This window comes from Penicillium odoratum (assembly GCF_028828045.1).
Source record: "Penicillium odoratum strain IBT 22623 chromosome Unknown utg000003l_segment0_segment0, whole genome shotgun sequence".
Taxonomy (NCBI): Eukaryota; Fungi; Ascomycota; class Eurotiomycetes; order Eurotiales; family Aspergillaceae; genus Penicillium; species Penicillium odoratum.
In genome coordinates, this window is record NW_026643145.1 from 610,927 (window position 1) to 628,054 (window position 17,128).

A 17,128-nucleotide genomic window follows, 5' to 3' on the forward strand; every position below is an offset into this window, starting at 1 on the left:
AAGTCAGCATTCACCTCGGAGCATAAAAGTGAGGTGCTATCGGTTGCCCACATCTCCATTCCTGCGGAGGTATGGGGAGTTGTGAAGGTCGGCAAGCAAGGCCTGTCCGAAATCGTGGACCGTCAAGGGGCTTTCCTTCTTCGTCGTCCAGTCTGAGTTATACCCATAACTATGAATGCGCACGTGTTTGAATCCAACCTCGTTAGGCAACCACTCCTTGGGCCAAAACATTTCGGGTTCAGGCGAAAAACTCCATGTCTTCCTCGAGCCTCCACCTAAGCCGTGTATCTGTGTTAACATTTTCCTGCTCAGTATACAGCCCTGTCAATGATATCTGGGCCAGACATATGAACCCACGAAGATAAAATCGATACGAGGCTCAGAAGGCTCATGGAGAAGATTCAGACCCAGAGGTCCTTTAGTATCAAGATCGGATTTGACGACTCTACTGATTCGGGACGTAGATCGAGATGACGTGCTGCTCAACCTGCGGAGTCTGTTCTGTATGAAGCTTAGGTATGGTGCACGCACCCACGACGGATCGTTCTCGATCGACGTCTTATTCCCAGTGATGGGGCCTCCCTGCTGACAACGATACAGACACCAGATTAGCGAATTTCTTGAGAAGTGAGACAAGGTACGCGTTGTCCACTAACTGACAGGTTTTCAGCCATCCTCAGTATGGTCAGAAATTTTTGATGAGTTAAGGCTCACTCGTTGCGTTTTCTCGGAGGCTGAGGGGGGTTGACCCCAGCCGCCATGTGGACATGATCCCTAAAGTACATGTTGAAAGGCAGAAAATCAAAAATACTACAATTTAAAAAACCATACTCCATACTCTTTACTACCGCCAGGTACTCCGGCATTTCTGTTGCCATTACTAGTTACTTCAGTATGCACACACATTTTGAACTGGCCAGTCTGGGGACACAAAACAGCAGAGCTACATATCCAAATGATTAGATGCTTCCATTGGAGTACAATACAATACCGAATCAACTAGGGCGGTCAACCTGAATTATTTAGTGCTTACTAGTACTTCTTATTATCTCCGAATCTATTTGCTATTTGCTCGGCCTGGGGGTCGGGCCGTGAGTCGTGCACGGGCCTTTATTTCCCCCTCCCGGTAGAGGTCCAAGCGTTGATAGCAGCAGTCACTGTCAGATATCAAAACGGCCAGCTCAGCTCTCGAGAAGCTGAAAAATATATACATCCCTCTCCATACTTTTAGACTTTTATCTCAATAAATTTCCCATCATGCTGAAAAGCTAAGCTGAGCAGGTCGACCTAATAGGCAAAACGTGCAGCTGGACAAGGCTCTGTTGGCCAATATGCTTCCTTCACTGACTCAAATCTAAAATTGATAATGATAAGCACCAATTTTTAAATATGGCTACGAATCTTACCCGGGCTTTCACGAGATTGCTGGGTTCTTTCGGTGACGCCTGCCGGAAAAAGTCAATAGGTGGCTACGGTCAAGATTGCAATCCAATTACAGGACGGCCGGATCGATGACATACCATAACTGCTCTCTTAATCTACACATCTCTAAGTTCCAATAGGGAGCAACGGGGGAGGCTGGAGAAGGCGTGGTGAAGGGTACATCTGAAGCAGAGCATGCTCTCTACACCTTCCTTCCAAGTCGCGTGCCAAAGCCCATCGCATACGGAAAGTATGCCGGTCGTCCAAACACTCATTTTGACCTCTGCGAATTTGTGGAGATGAGTGATGAGATCCCTAGCCCGCAAGACTGGGCAACAGCCGTGTCAAAGCTCCATCTTAATAGTATGGGAAAATCGCCAACCAAGCAATTTGGTTTGCATGTGCCCACACATCTGGCTAATATACCTATCAACAACACTTGAAACTCCAGTTGGAGTGTTTTTCTGGGCGCAGCAGATGAGGAGCATGTTTGTAATGGAAAAGCGGGTTTACCCACCAGACGAGGAGTTGGAAGCGCTCAAATCAGCATTTCTCGACAAGGCAATTCCGAGATACCTCGGACCACTGGAGAGCGAAGGGCGATCAATCGAGCACTGTTTGATCCATTCGGATTTGTGGCCGGGGGGAACATTAAGCCCAGAGCCTCGTCAGGTGAGCTCTGCATGTTCGATGCCTGCGCCTACTGGGGTCACAATGAGGGTAAGGACCAACGTTCAATTCTTTCTTCCATTTATTTACTAACTATGCGTCTCCAACCCCTTCCAGCTGACTTGGGCATATGTCGAAATCCGAGATATAAGCTAGGAAAACCATGCATGCGCGAGTACCGCAAGCGAGTTCCTGTCTCCGAGCCTACGATGGATTTTTACAGTCGAAATGCCATATACGCCATGAAATTTTACGCGCTCCTTTCAATTCTCTATGCTGAATATGGAAGTGATTTTAAAGAAACTTTGAAAAAGAGTTGAAAGTCTTGTTGGAGGATTCATTCATCTCCTGGAACCCGCGCCAGGTCCTTTAACTCTTCAGCGGATGGGACAACACTTCTATGGAGCTTCTCTGTTGAATTCGTTCATATGGATCAAATATTTTTTTTTTTGCAATTTTAAGCCTAGTATTCAATGCTAAGACACTGATATCTCGATTTGTGGATCTGCAAATGTTCTTCTTAATATGTACATTCGGTCTGTCATACATCGTGTGCAGCCTACTAGGAATGAATGTTGCAAGAACTGTTGGAAGTAAAGTTTCGAATTCATTCTCTCACTTCAAATCTCTAATATGAAATTCGCTAGTCACGTACGAGTGGCGATACCGCTCTGATTGGCGGGAAAATCCGGGGTAAAGGCGGGGTAGCTGAATCATGCAACTGCTACATTTATCTCCTGGTCGATCTTCTCGCCATCTCCTTTTCTCTTCATTAGTCTAGCCGATTGAAATCTTTAAAATCTATCCTCCATGCCAGGCCAGGTCTTTCAGCCTATCGACGTTGTGTCGTTGGAGAGTTACATTTGTAAAAATCTACCTCGTATCGAACGACCTATTTGGGTCACTCAGGTATAATACTGATACTATGTTCCTTTGATATCCCCACTAATTATGTGATATTTGAAATTAGTTGGGATACGACCAGTCCAGTCCGACATACTTCATAAAGGATGGTGTTGGAAAGAAATTAGTCATGCGCAAACGCCTACCAGCTCCTGCTGAGTTAAAAAACGCCGACACAATCGAGCGAGAGTATCGTGTTCTCTGTGCCTTGAAATGTTCAAAGATTCCCGTACCAAAGCCCTACTGCTTTTGTGAAGATCCTAGTATCATTGGAGCGCCATTCTTTATTATGGAATCTTTGCAAGGCCGAACCTTTGAAGATCAGAGTCTGCCAGGTGTCTCACCGAGAGAAAGGCATCAGATGTGAGTCTATAACGACATCAAACATCTCTGTTTTTCATTCAATTGCAGAGAAGGCTAAAATCCGATACTCGTTACAGGTGGCGCGAAATCATAACCACGCTAGCCCAGCTCCACATTCTTGACATCAATACAGTGGGTTTGAACGGATTTGGTCGCCGAGGTGGCTTCTTCAGACAGCAAGTTTGGAATTTGAAGCATTGTGAGGAAATTCAACGTGCTTTCATCGATTTTCAAGGTAAGAAACCGATCGGAAAGGTTCCTGGAGTGGAGGAAATAGTTCGATTTCTTTCGGATGAAGATCACCAACCAAGGGACCGCTCTTGTCTGATTCACGGCGACTTCAAAATCAATAACATTATCTTCCACAAGACAGAGCCCAGGATTATTGGTATACTAAGGTATGGAATAACGTTCTCTATTTTCGTATTCATATACTGATCTTCGTCCAGCTGGGAAATGTCCACAATCGGCCATCCACTCGTGGATCTTGCGAATCTTTTCCAAGCCCGGAAAATCCTTGAGATGTCTTCAAGCGCAGCCGATACGCTGTCACTTCCATCGCAGTCCGCAGCTACTATTATGGGTCTACCGTCGGTTTCTGAGTGTCTCGCTTGGTATAGTGAGGTGGCAGGGTGGAATCCCCAAGCTGAGATGATGTGGGCGGATGCATTTGCATTGTTTCAAATGAGTGTTTTGCGGCAAGGGATGATAAGATCTCACGTTGCTCGGCAAAGCGGTAATTCTGTTGTTGACACTGACAGAGGCATATCTGTATGTACAGCATTGACCTTGCGATTGATAAGCAAGATGAGAGATCTACAAGTACGTAGTCGTCCAAGGTTGTAAACATTCATCAATTGCATTAATTAACATTATCATATACTTTGTCTGAAACAATCTCCCCTGATAGTGCTGCATTTTGGTAAATGTGAACAATAATCAAGTAGTAAAGTATGTCAATCCACCAGAGCTCATAGATTCTGGCACCCCAACGATAAAATTTCACGAATTTTGCCAATGACAAAAAAGAACAATATCAATATCAGATTTGGGGATTTTCCTTACAATCAGAAAAGAAGCAGCCACCCCTTTAAAGTGAATCCTCGACAAGTCCTTCTTGTCCTTATTTTCATTTTATCCTCTTTCTTTCTTTTTTCCGTCGTTTCATTTTTGGTGTTTCGTTTTCTTTTGCTTTTGTTGCATCAGCGCGGCTTATGAATTTGATGATAGCGGAAGGCGCGGCCGATATCTGGTCATGGTCAGTTTGGACCACCTTCAGGACTTCGTCGATTACCTTCATTCCACAAACAACACACCACCAGCCTTGATCAATTATGTGTCCACTTCAGACGGCAATTCCCACGTCACTTTAGCCAAGCGAGCAAGAGAAGATTCTGTTGAAATGACATCTTTCTCATGAGTAAGCTAGGCGGGGTTTCGAAGCGCGAAGTCATGGAACTGCATTGTGAATGCCCCACTTGCTTTGACCGAGCCTTTCTTTCCCTTGCTCTTCCCTTCGGTGTTGATAATTGCCTCTTCTTCGCGACTCACTCACACGAATGAGTGATTTTCTGGCCCAAGAATCGGTGCCTCCCTTTGAAGAGGTTAGTCATTTTGAACTCATACTTTGAATTATGTGCAACGTACACTATCAGAACTTCGTTCTTCTCTCTTCTGAAGGCGCCGTTTTGGATAAATTGGCGTAGATTGCCGATCATGCCTAGGTAGGTCTTCAGTTGCTTGCAGGTCCGAGAGAGAGAGATGGGGACTGTAGAAAGACCTCACTTTGACCCCACATTCAGGGTAGAGAAGTCTATCACGTGGGGAAGTGATTGCAGGTGAGTTTGTGAGTGAGAGATCAGAGAGATCAAATAGTGAATTGACTTTTATCAGGAGGCTGGGGAGGTGTTTTGTATGAGAAAAGGTCGAAAAGTTTGTGAAGATCGAGTTCGAAATGGTTGTAGGAGGAGAAAATCAATTATATCAAAAAGGATTTTCGAACCAATCCAATGAGACCAGAGTCAGTCAAGCTCTTTAATGATGGGGCACATCGCGGATTTTTCTTTTTCTTCTTTTCCAGCCCATTTATCTTTTTGGAAAGCCTTCTGATCATTTAACTACTACGGTGAGATAGAAGGTAGGATATGGTAACAGACTGGATAGTTAAATTGTATAGGAGATAAAGTAGAAACATTAGTTGTTACTAATCCCGCGCATTTTGCGCCGCCAAAGGTGTCTAATATACCAATACTTAGTTCAGCCATATATCTTGACTCCGACCATATCCGAAAGGGATCCACGACTCGTTGAAATATCGCTGAAGCACAGTCTGCTGATAGCTCCTATCATCAACACAGTAACCACCTCCAGTAGGCCCGATATGCATACAATGAACATCAGGCCGATACTGCACCATATGGTCATGAACCTCACGACAAAGCAGCGTATTGCGACCAAGTTCATAACTCTTCCCGAATCGAATCTTCTCAGTCAGAAAATCATAGCAGGACGTGCCATTCACCGGGTACTGCTGATTATCACCCGTGCAATAAGTATCATGGGTCTTGCAAATATCAGCAGCCAAAACCTTGGTAACGATTGAAACGGCGCCATCGTAAGTCGTGTTGTACTTGGTCGCTGTTGCATCGAGCAAGTAATCCACTAGGTAATCGAACCAACGGAAGACGGCATCGTATTGCACGATCTTGCCGTCTTTGTTGAACTTGATCCAGGTATCAATTGTTACAGGGATCACGACGCCGAATGTGGTGGCGTTGAATGTTACGACTGTTGTCGCGGAGACGATGTTGTCGTTTGCGGCGAATTGGGTGATGTTGTAGGAGACTGGGATGCCAACGAGGCTGATGGCTGATGCGTTTGCGAAGAGGCCAAAGATGTATTCGCGGTTCAGCTCGTCGCCATCGAAGGTGCGGGTGATGTCGACGCGGCCTTGGACCTGTTCGAGAATGGGGTCAGATTTGTGCAAGTTGAAAAATGAAGATTCGTGTGGTCTGGAGCTCACATCAGACGCGAAGATGGTGGATTCATTTCCCTGGATCTGGAGTTGGTTTGCTGGATAGAGGAACGCATCCCAGAAGTTCTTCTCAAGATTCCAGAGCTGGTTGTAGGTGAATGTTGACTTGGGAGACTTTGTTGCAGGATTCTGGGCAGATTCAGCATTGCCGATGAAAAGGGCATAGACGACGAGAAGAAAAGATGGCAACAACATTGTGAAATTATGAGTCCAATTCACTCCTTCGAGAAGCCCTGAAACTCGAGATTTCGGATCTCAGGCTGAATTTATATTTCAGATCCCATTACTTCCAGCCAGCCACGCAGTGTCCACTGGTAAATATATCTCAAATTCCCAGCAATGGTGGCTTAGATGGCGGCTTATGCCAGCGTGAACCTCAGCTGATCAGGTCCACAGGTGACGATGGTAAACATTCCAGGGTTACCATGGCAGAAAGCTAAACCCTGTATGCAATCAATGAAGCCATGCACAGAAACGCCCCCCGGGCCCTGATCGATGGCTGAAATTCATACATCCGAGATCAGCTTTGGAGATAATTGAATCATGTTTATGGATAACCTGGTGTTTAGCATTTCCTGCCTTATTGGAAACCTTGCAAATTTCAATATTCAATGTTGGCCTGAATACGCATCCACTGCGCATTCTTGGAAAGTATGTTGTGGCTTATGTAATCTCGGGCTCGCCGCACCTGAACCAAGGTAAAGCGTCTATATCGCTTAGTTGATTCTGGTGGCTTGCTACTTTTCTTTCGGTATTTTAGACAAGTCTTTAGGGTGCGAACAGGAGGCTTGAGTCGGTGAGTCACTTGAAGCTTCTTTTGGGTTGGCGAAGCCCAATCAGATCCACGAACAACGCGGCCGTTCGGCAATTTAGTCCCCCGAGTCGGGCGGCGCAATCTAGACCGCCTCCTTCTAGAAGATGAAGACGATTGGATGAGGATTGATTTGGATATACGGATTTGCACTTGATCCATAGGCATAGACCGGAAGCACATACAATCACCATAGCCTGATATACACTCGGCGGTTGAAGTCATTGGCCGAAAGACCGGAGGGATATGAAGCACTTGAGAGATAAAAACACACGAAGATGTTATACATAATTCGCCATTGGAATTTTATTACTTTTACTCCTAATCATTCACCTGCAATTCAATCATGTCCAATTTGATTACGGTTTTCGGTGCGACTGGCAACCAAGGTGGCTCAGTCATCCGCACGATTTTGGAGGACCCAGACTTGTCCAAAAGATTTCGCGTCAGAGGTGTCACCCGCGATATTAATAAGAAGTCATCTAAGGCACTGGCAGCTCAGGGAGTCGAGATTGTCCAGGTGAGACTTATTTCATTCCAATTTTACTATGGCCCGAGGAACCTGACTCGAACTGATTCAGGGCAACATGTCATCTCCCGAAGACATGAAGAGAGCTTTGCAGGGCTCCGATACTGTTTTCCTCGTCACCAATTTCTGGGAACACATGTCTTCCAAGCCGGAGATTGCTCAGGGCAAGACTGTTGCAGATGCATGCAAAGCGGAAGGAATCAAGCACTTGATCTTCTCGTCTTTGATCGATGCAACCAAGGAATCAAATGGTCGCCTTGTCCACATCACGCATTTTGATGGGAAAGCAGAGATTGAACGTTATATCCGACAGACCGGCTTGCCGGCTTCCTTTGTCATGCCCGGTATCTTTACCACTGAATTGTTCAATTTGATTCACAAGCAGGAGAATGGGTCTTACATTCTGGCCACACCAACAACAACTCAATCACTTGCACCATTTATTGACATTGCTGCTGATATGGGTAAGACTTCTTTAAACATTGACATTTTTTGTACTGATCTTTTTAGGTAATTTTGTTCGTGCGGCCATATTGAACAAACCCGAGTCGAGTGCAAACACAGTTTATGCCTCGAGTAACTACTACAAATTTGACGATATCCCTTCGCATTTTGAGGCTGCCACTGGAAAGAAATTGAAGGTAGTCACCGTCCCCGGTGAGGTATTCAGGTCGTTCTTATCTGGTTTCTCACCGGAGATGGCCGAGGAGATTTACGAAAACCTGATGCTGCTCGAGGATCCTGGGTACTATGCCGGTGCTGTATTGACTTCAAGTTTGAATCTGCTGTCAGAGAAGCCTGTTGGGTTGACAGAATTCTTCACGCGTAACAAGGACAAATGGTGAAATGGAAAGAGTAAAGTTTCGCTTGAATTTCAAGTGTTACCTATGTGACAGATGTATAAAGATTACTTTGGTCTCGTCGGATTGATTTAGGTAACTCAATCGCTCGCCTGTCTGCATACTTTTCGGGGTTAATTTCTGTGGTGATGCTATCATATTATACCGTGTTTTCAGGACTACTTTCGTTCATAATCCAGACAAGTACTCATTGCATCATTTCTTCGTTATTCAAATTACATACATCTGCAGAAACCCATATATAGAGGCCGGAAGGATCTTGATAGCAATCCGACACAGGTGTGTTCCATACCCATACTATAAAAAGAAAACAAGCTAGCCTGAAAATATTTATCTCTTATAGTGTCCACTAGATGAACGTGGACTCTTGCTCCGATGGGAATTGTGCGCTCGCTCAATCTCATTGGCTGCCACAGCCCCAAGTGCACCAGCACCCACCGTGCGAAGGATATGCCCAAACCCACTACTTACATCCTCTCCCTCTTGCTTCCTGTGATGGTGTATGGCCTCAGCAACTCCAACAGCTGCCACTGCCCCTTCGATGAGGTGGCGATTATGGTGAGGGTCGCGATTGTCTGTGCTCTTCTTGTACTGTGTTTTGTGCTTGCTGTGCCCGTGTCGGTGTCCATGGCTATGGCTGTGGCTATGGCTGGAGCCGGGGCCGGAGGCAGAGATATGATTGTGTTCCCTATGATGGCTGTTGCGTGAAAGCGAATCTCTAGAGTCGCGGTGGGAATCTCTCTCGTTGGGATAGTAATAATCTCTTGCAGAGCCTGAATTCATGGTTGGTGGTTGGATGCTTGGGATAAATTGCAGGTGGGAGAATCTGGGGATTGTGGATTGACTTTCTTCTGTGCATGGAGATAAGCGAGTGTTTAAATAGACTGACATAAATAAGTTTTCCAGGTGGATGGGGCTGAATGTCTTTGTTTCGATGATATCATTCTCCACTAACTAGTGAACTAGTGGAACTTTGCCCAGGTGCCCGGGTGAACGAGGCTATGTGAACGGGAACCTCAGCCTCAAGAATGACTTCATAGCGTCAAAATGCCAAAAAGATCCCGTCTATTCCGAATGGGAAAAGTTTGGGGATTATGTCGGACAGGTTTATGCCTTGAACTTACTGTTTATGGTCTAGCTGATGGCAAATTATCATTTGAGGAAATGATCGACTGAGTGCACAATTCCATGAGCCTCAGGGACTAAAAGCAGAATGATAATCTCACCTTATGAATAAATACACCATCTGATCGGACACCGGGTTCAATGCTAAATTCTAATTATACATTCTGTGGTGCTCCTATGTGTTATCCCCTATAAGACAAGAAAATCCAAATAAAGATCACACAATTTCGGACATGACACCTCTAGAGTCTCGAAAGGCTTGCAAGTTAACCTGGTGCATGATAGTTGAGCAATTCCATATTCAACGCATCGCCAGAGTAACCCAAGTCCTCTGCCACTGACATGGCATATTTTTCACCAATTAGAAGAGCAGTCTGTTGCCAATGTCAGATACGAATATAAACAGAAAAAGAGCGACGCTTGCATTGAGTGTATTGCAGCCTACGTTGTCTGAATAGATAGACAAGTCAGAGACCCTGAGTCCTTTGTCTCCGTGGACATTCAGGTATTCGTCAACAACACCTTCTTGCGGGGCGATCGAGCTACCCCCGCGTGGACTCATACTACCGGCTTCAAGGGAACGCCAGATTGTCTCGACATAGTGTTCAACTGTAAATGCGAGCAGAACTCTATCGAAAATCAAAATGCCAAGTCACTGGGATACTCCAACCAGTGAAAGTCTTGCGTTATCATCTTATAAATACGGACCTCATTCATTTGTACAGGTGAGGTTTTCAGGGTATACATATGTAGATTGTTTGGATATTCCTGTGAACCTAATGCACACACAGACTCTACATGGAATTTCCCCACGGCTATGTTCGGCCGAACTTCCAATGGCTATATCTACCTCAAGTCTTTGATAGCCCTGGAGGATCCATTTTCATCCCAGTCGGATGATAGTCACCTAATTGACGGGTCCTTTCTGCCAATTTCGATGGATTCTAGGCTGGGCCCATGAGGTCGTCACTCCACTTCCCGGCTTCGCCCCGCAGCTCCTACAAGGAGATTCTGTCAAAATGAAACAAAAAACCCCCCTCCAAGTTGTCTGGTCTGACAGGTCATGGGAAGGGTCACGTCTTTCCAATTGTGCATGGGGATCATCTTGAATCTGTGGAGGATTTGTGGTAAAGGAGCAAGCACAGCGTATCTCAGAGAGCTTGTATGTATGGAAGAATTACAAGTTGTGTTTTGGCTCTTGACGGTCATTAAATATGCATAGCAGACTCGGAAATTCTCAGATACATTGCAGGACAAGGTCGATGATTGCGAAGAAGGAATCACGATCAGATCCCGTCTTGCCCAGTCCTAGCCCAACGACGAGCAATCGCTGCTCGGATGGTGATTTGGTTGCAATGGCAGTGCCAATTTGGCGAGCTAAAAGTTGGCCGATAGTATCTTGGCCTGGCGCATGACCTCCGAGTAAAGATGTTGCTGTCAATGCACTGAGGGGTAACAGACTGTCGTCTGCCTCAGAAAATGTATGCATGCCATCAGTCCCGGGATTTGGGTTCCCGAGTGGTACGTGCAGCTTTAATATTGTCAGTATGTTCGAACAACGCCGGTACGTATAGACTAACCCAATGGGCGAGTCGACCCTCTTGCGAGATGGTAACCATGATCTTATCGCTGAAGTTCATGACCATTACATCAGTTTTGACTCCATCAACCAATCCCGCCACCTGTTTTGTGGGGGCTGGGAATGGGAGGTTCAATGAATCTTGTAGCAAGTTCTCTATCGACGCCATGGTGAAATAGCTTTGGTATTCAATGCACAAGTCGTTGCGTGTTGATGCTTTGCTCCTCCGAGGCGGTCTGCCACGCCCCACACCAAAGTCGGGCATTATCACACCGCCCTTTGACCGTCCTCAATTTTTTTTCATGAGAACGAGCAACAGCTCGAACATACACATCGCTTGATTATTGTCTCTCGGTTAGAGACAGGTCGGCGAAGATGCCGCCTAAGTTTGTTCCACGTCTGCGAAAACAGAAGCACCGGCAGCAAGAGCCTGATCAATCGGTGGACACCAATGTCGCGGAGCTAGCACCCGTCTCCAAAGATGAGAAGGAGGCAAAGAGGCAGAAATTACGTGCAGAATTACGGGATCAAAATCCCAATGTCTCTTCAAAGAAGCAAAAGCGCTTGGACAAGTACATTGTACGTGAAATTCCTCGAATCTGTCGATCGCATCGCTGACAATACAACAGGAAACCAAATTGAAGAAAGAAGAGAACCTTGAACTCATCAAGAAACTCGCCAAGGCGAACGCGACAGCAGATAATTCTGGCCTTCAGAGTTCAAGGGAATTGGGACAGCGGAAGCGACTGCAAAGAGACAATGCCCCGGTATTCGCCATTGGCAAAAGACCAGCACAAGATTTCTCCGGATATGATACCGACGATTCCGATGCCGATCTCAAAGCCTCCGATCCTGCGACAGACCCCGTGGTTGCGCCAAAGCCTCAACCACTAGCCGCCGTCGGAAGTGGATTGAAGCGCCCTCTCGAACTTGGACCTGATGGGTTCCCGATCATCAAAAAGCGCAAGCGCACCGCTAAACCAGCCCCAGCTCCACCCGTGAAGGAGGTTGCGTGGGAAGGTTTTGGCTCCGGAGATGAGGACTCTGAGGTTGATGAGGACGATAAATCGGACGATTCTCAAGGCGATTCCAAGGACAACTCCGAAGACGATGAGGATGACTCTGACGATATGGACGAGGGTGAGGATGAGGATGAAGACGAAGATGAAGAAGATGAGACAAGCGAGAGAAAAATCAGACCCAGGGAATCCGCTTTCAAGTCATGGGCTGTACAACAAATTAATGAGGCCGTCGGGTTCAAGCCTAATGCTCCAGTGACAGAAGATCAATCGCAGCAAGCATTTGCTCCCCCCACGAAAGAGCCACGGAACACCGTTGATATAGAGGACCCTCTTCCTGCGGAGCTTCAACCGAACTATTCAAATGTCAACCGAAAGACTTTCAGCGTCGCCGTGGAACGGTCAGAGGAGATTCAAAATGCGCGTCTTGGTTTGCCAGTGGTCGGTGAAGAGCAGAAGATCATGGAGGCAATCCACAACAACTCGACTATTGTTATCTGGGGTGCTACTGGTTCCGGAAAGACAACCCAGCTTCCCCAATTCCTCTTTGAATCCGGCTTTGGTAACCCAGACAGCGAAAACCCAGGCCTGATCGGTGTTACTCAGCCTCGCCGTGTCGCCGCTGTCAGTATGGCGAACCGTGTTGCCCAAGAACTTGGACAGTACTCGGATAAGGTTTCGTATCAGATTCGATTTGAAACTACCGTTTCTAAGAACACAGCCATCAAGTTCATGACTGATGGTATTCTTCTCCGTGAGATTGCGGATGATTTTGCTCTGCGAAAATATTCCGTGATCATCATTGATGAGGCCCATGAGCGGAGTGTGAACACTGACATTCTGATTGGAATGGTCAGCCGTATTGTGGACCTGCGCAAGTCATTGTGCGAGGAAGATCCGTCTGTCAAGCCGTTGAAAGTCGTCATCATGTCTGCCACTCTTCGAATTTCGGACTTTACTGAAAATCCAAGCCTCTTTCGCCAAGGACCACCACCTCTGGTTCAGGCAGAAGGTCGGCAATACCCTGTGACTGTCCACTTCGCTCGTCGAACACACCGTGATTATGTCGAGGAGGCTTTCCGCAAGGTCTCGCGAGGTCATCGCAAACTTCCACCCGGTGGAATGCTCGTCTTCTTAACTGGACAGAACGAAATCCGACAGCTCTCCAAGCGACTGAAGCAGGCCTTCAAGCCTACCGAGCGATCGGATGCCACGCAAGCCAAGGTGCAGTTCACGGCGAACGATGCGCCCCTGGAAGCAGAGGATCTGGAGCTTGGTGGTACCGAAATGCACGATAATGGTTATGACGACGACAGCGATCTTGAGATCACCGGACTGGACGATCCAGAGGACGACGAGGGCTTTGACCTTGGAGAGGATGCCATGGACTCATCCACAAAGGTCCACGTATTGCCTCTATACTCGCAGCTTCCGACAAAAGAACAGATGAAGGTCTTTGAGGCACCACCAGAAAACTCCCGTCTTATCATTCTCGCCACGAACGTTGCTGAGACATCTCTTACAATCCCCGGTATCAAGTATGTCTTTGACTGCGGTCGAGCCAAGGACAAGCAATTCGATCTTTTCACCGGAGTTCAGAGTTTCCAGATCGGTTGGATCAGCAAAGCCAGCGCAAGCCAAAGAGCCGGTCGTGCCGGTCGAACAGGCCCTGGTCATTGCTACCGTCTGTACTCTTCGGCAGTCTATGAAGCCGACTTCGCCGAATACACTGCCCCCGAAATTCTGCGCACTCCTATCGAAGGCGTCGTCCTGCAGATGAAGAGCATGGGGCTACACAATGTGATTAACTTCCCATTCCCCACACCCCCAAGCCGTCAAGGTCTCGTCAAGGCAGAGAAGCTTCTCAAGAACCTAGGTGCCCTCTCCACAGATGGCCAAGTCACACAGATTGGTCGCCGTCTCGCAACATACCCCCTCTCCCCCCGATTCGGCAAAATGCTCTACATCGGCCATCAGCATGGCTGCATGCCATATGTCATCGCTCTAGTCTCAGCCCTCGCAGTCGGAGACCTCTTCATCTCCCAAAACGAAGTCGACCCCACAGCATTCGCGCCGAAGCCCAAGCCCAAGGACGATAGTGACAGCGACAGTGACGACGACAAAAGAGTCTACACAAACCTAGACCGGATAGAAGACACAGAGCGTGAAGCCCGCGTCAAGAACTACAACCGCGTCCAACGCCTCCTTAGCAAACACGACGACACATCCGACGCTCTGAAATTCCTCTCCGCCATCTGCGCCTACGCCTACGCTTCCGACGGTGAAGCCTTCAGCGAACAAATGTTCCTCCGCGCCAAGGCATTCAAAGAAGCAACCCAGCTTCGTCGCCAATTAACAGATATCGTTCGCTCCAATAACCCCGGCCTCATAAAAGCTTACGAAGCGCGCCTCCCCGAGCCATCCACCAAGCAAATCAAGGCCCTGAAACAAATCGTCACAGCAGGTTTCATTGATCACGTCGCTATCCGCGCTGATCTCGCTCCCGTACCACCTGAGAACCCTCGTGCGCCCCGTCGCGCAATCGACGTCCCCTACCTAACCCTCTTCCGGTCAAGAGAGGGTCCCAACGACGATATCTCTCAGCGTGCAGTCTTCGTGCACCCCTCTTCCATCATGGCGAAGCTTTCCCCGAAGGAGATGCCTCAGTATATCATCTACTCGCATCTGCAGCAGTCTACTGCAAGCGTGGTCTCGGATCAGACGCCTAAGATCAGAATGTTCCCGCTTGTTGCGCCGAGTGGATTGCAGCTCGCAGCGCTGGCGCATGATACTCCGCTTGTGAATTATGGAAAGCCGATTGGAAAGACTGAGACCTTGGAGGGGATTCCGCAACGTAGAGCTTGTTGGGTTATTCCTTCCTTAGTTGGTGATGCAGGCGGTACCGGGTGGCCTTTACCTGCGAAGAAGGTTGTCCAGAGGAAAGATCCCAAAGAGGGATGGGTTATTGAGAAGTTTGTTGGTTGACCATGAGAATATTGTTCTTCTGTATAGACGAGATTATGATATCCAGTGCATTGTGCATCTTGTTCTTCATTGCGATTTTCAGTAGAGTAATCAAATCCTAGAATAACGCCAATCCCAAATTCAATCCCTTGGAATACATGCTAATCAACCCAGAGTCAAAACCAGAATCAATCCCGAGAATCCCTCGGCCTTCTTTCCCGAGTACTACTAATAGCCCCAGTCTCTCTATCCTCTCGAATCCCCAACGCTCTCCGCAACCGTTCACTCTCCTCAATCTTAGCCTCAGCCAGCTCATGAACCTGATAAGACTTAATCCTCCGATCCTTCCCAGACCCAGACCCAGACCCAGAATCCCACTTCCTCCGCACAGGCCCTGGTCTATCCCCAGCTCCAGCTGCATCCTCCATCTCCTTGAGCAACCTCTTCCTAAGAACCTCACACCGCTCATCAATCTCCTCTTCAGAAAGCACCCTCCGCACGCCCCGATCCCCATCCTCCTCCCCCTCCTCCTTCTCTTCGGCCTCAACATCCTTCTTTTTGCCGCTACCCTTCTTCTTATTGGCACTAATCTCCTCCTCAATCTTCTCGTTCTCCTCTTCCAGTCTCTCCCGCTCCTCCATAACCTTCACCTCAATCGCACGGCGCCGATCATGTTCCAGGATCTGCTTATCGGGTACACGCTGCTTGAAGCCGTAGTCTGGGCCGCTGCCGTTTGCGCCTGTGAGGGGTGGGTAGGGGGCACCTGAGCCTGTGCTGCGGGGTTTGATGAAGGCGTTGTTGCGTTGGACGTAGCCTGATGTACCGCTGCCGCGGGGAGTGGATAAACCAACGTTGGAGGACATTGTGGGGTTGGGAGGGTTTGAGTTGAGGTTGATTTAGTAGTGTTCAATTGGGCTGGATTGTAGATTGATTTGGCGGATTGGAGGTGTTGGTGGTTCAGTGATTTGGGTTGGTCGGGTTGATGCGACTGGCACTTGGTATGTGGATGGGGTTTTGTGTGTAATGGGATTGGTTGTACTTGCTCCAGCCAACCTGAGGACTTGGAGAAAAGATGGAGATGGGTTGAGATAAGTGAAGCTTGAAAGAGCTTATCAGTCACGTGATGTTGTCGCCATTCAGTTTAGTACGCAGGGACATTCAAGGATGTTTGTGCTATACTAGGATGTTTGTACTATACTATAATCACTACAAGGCTAAGAGGATTCGAAGATTTGAAGATTGATGGCTGTCATAATTGTTTATATTGAATACATCAGCCAGAAGCAAGTACAATATCAGTGCAGGCATAAGCGACACTATTCATTGGAAGTGCAAACTGTACACCCCACGAACATGAACATAGATAGCAAATCCCACAACGGATATGTTGCGCACCTTTGATAAAGATGACAGGGAGACAAAATAATAGACCTTGAAAGTAGAAATGAACAGAAAAAAAACAAAACAAGAAAGGACCGTGCCATGCAAAGAGAATGTTTCTCTCCCGTATTTCCATTTCCGAACCGATTCGAGTTTCCCATGTCATATGCTGAAGATCGTTGAAGAGCGAATATCCGATGCCCCCATAAAAACACACAGACGCCGAAGTCCCCGGGGGTCGATCCTCGGACCCACAACTCCCATTGATGAACAATGGGAAAGGTGGGAAAGGGGGGCAACGCCATCAAGAAAAAATAAAATAAACAGAAGAAAACAGGTAAGGAAAAACAAGAAAAGAAAGAGATGAAAGAAAGACAGAACAGGTCCGAGATCGACATGAAAGATAACAATAACAAAGGCTCTGTTGCGCCGTCAAGCCATGGGAAGGGACAAAACCTTGAAAGAAGTTG

At 47.3% G+C, this 17,128-nt stretch overlaps 8 protein-coding genes across 8 annotated transcripts; 4 read left to right on the forward strand and 4 right to left on the reverse strand.

Annotated features, from left to right (window-relative positions):
• Positions 1 to 36: 36 nt before the first annotated feature.
• On the reverse strand, positions 37 to 231 carry N7520_003471 (uncharacterized protein; the record flags this gene model as incomplete). Its single annotated transcript, XM_057137406.1, has 1 exon — positions 37 to 231. The coding sequence occupies one exon, from the start codon at positions 229 to 231 to the stop codon at positions 37 to 39; it is 195 nt and encodes a 64-aa protein (XP_056997871.1).
• Positions 232 to 2,901: 2,670 nt separating this feature from the next.
• On the forward strand, positions 2,902 to 4,144 carry N7520_003472 (phosphotransferase family protein; the record flags this gene model as incomplete). Its single annotated transcript, XM_057137407.1, is given in 5 exon segments — positions 2,902 to 3,000; positions 3,062 to 3,357; positions 3,435 to 3,755; positions 3,807 to 4,128; positions 4,139 to 4,144. 5 exon segments carry the CDS (start codon positions 2,902 to 2,904, stop codon positions 4,142 to 4,144), a joined length of 1,044 nt encoding a protein of 347 aa, XP_056997872.1.
• Positions 4,145 to 5,608: 1,464 nt separating this feature from the next.
• Positions 5,609 to 6,586, reverse strand: N7520_003473 (uncharacterized protein; the record flags this gene model as incomplete). The annotated part of the gene is made up of 1 exon (XM_057137408.1): positions 5,609 to 6,586. One exon carries the CDS (start codon positions 6,584 to 6,586, stop codon positions 5,609 to 5,611), a length of 978 nt encoding a protein of 325 aa, XP_056997873.1.
• A 962-nt stretch (positions 6,587 to 7,548) lies between these two features.
• On the forward strand, positions 7,549 to 8,576 carry N7520_003474 (NmrA/HSCARG family protein; the record flags this gene model as incomplete). Its single annotated transcript, XM_057137409.1, has 3 exons — positions 7,549 to 7,722; positions 7,784 to 8,195; positions 8,242 to 8,576. The coding sequence occupies 3 exons, from the start codon at positions 7,549 to 7,551 to the stop codon at positions 8,574 to 8,576; spliced, it is 921 nt and encodes a 306-aa protein (XP_056997874.1).
• Positions 8,577 to 8,966: 390 nt separating this feature from the next.
• On the forward strand, positions 8,967 to 9,299 carry N7520_003475 (uncharacterized protein; the record flags this gene model as incomplete). The annotated part of the gene is made up of 1 exon (XM_057137410.1): positions 8,967 to 9,299. One exon carries the CDS (start codon positions 8,967 to 8,969, stop codon positions 9,297 to 9,299), a length of 333 nt encoding a protein of 110 aa, XP_056997875.1.
• Positions 9,300 to 10,953: 1,654 nt separating this feature from the next.
• N7520_003476 (uncharacterized protein) lies at positions 10,954 to 11,464 on the reverse strand (the record flags this gene model as incomplete). The annotated part of the gene is made up of 2 exons (XM_057137411.1): positions 10,954 to 11,247; positions 11,297 to 11,464. The coding sequence occupies 2 exons, from the start codon at positions 11,462 to 11,464 to the stop codon at positions 10,954 to 10,956; spliced, it is 462 nt and encodes a 153-aa protein (XP_056997876.1).
• A 206-nt stretch (positions 11,465 to 11,670) lies between these two features.
• On the forward strand, positions 11,671 to 15,299 carry N7520_003477 (ATP-dependent RNA helicase ECM16; the record flags this gene model as incomplete). The annotated part of the gene is made up of 2 exons (XM_057137412.1): positions 11,671 to 11,874; positions 11,925 to 15,299. The coding sequence occupies 2 exons, from the start codon at positions 11,671 to 11,673 to the stop codon at positions 15,297 to 15,299; spliced, it is 3,579 nt and encodes a 1,192-aa protein (XP_056997877.1).
• A 167-nt stretch (positions 15,300 to 15,466) lies between these two features.
• cwc21 (U2-type spliceosomal complex subunit CWC21) lies at positions 15,467 to 16,141 on the reverse strand (the record flags this gene model as incomplete). The annotated part of the gene is made up of 1 exon (XM_057137413.1): positions 15,467 to 16,141. One exon carries the CDS (start codon positions 16,139 to 16,141, stop codon positions 15,467 to 15,469), a length of 675 nt encoding a protein of 224 aa, XP_056997878.1.
• Positions 16,142 to 17,128: the final 987 nt, after the last annotated feature.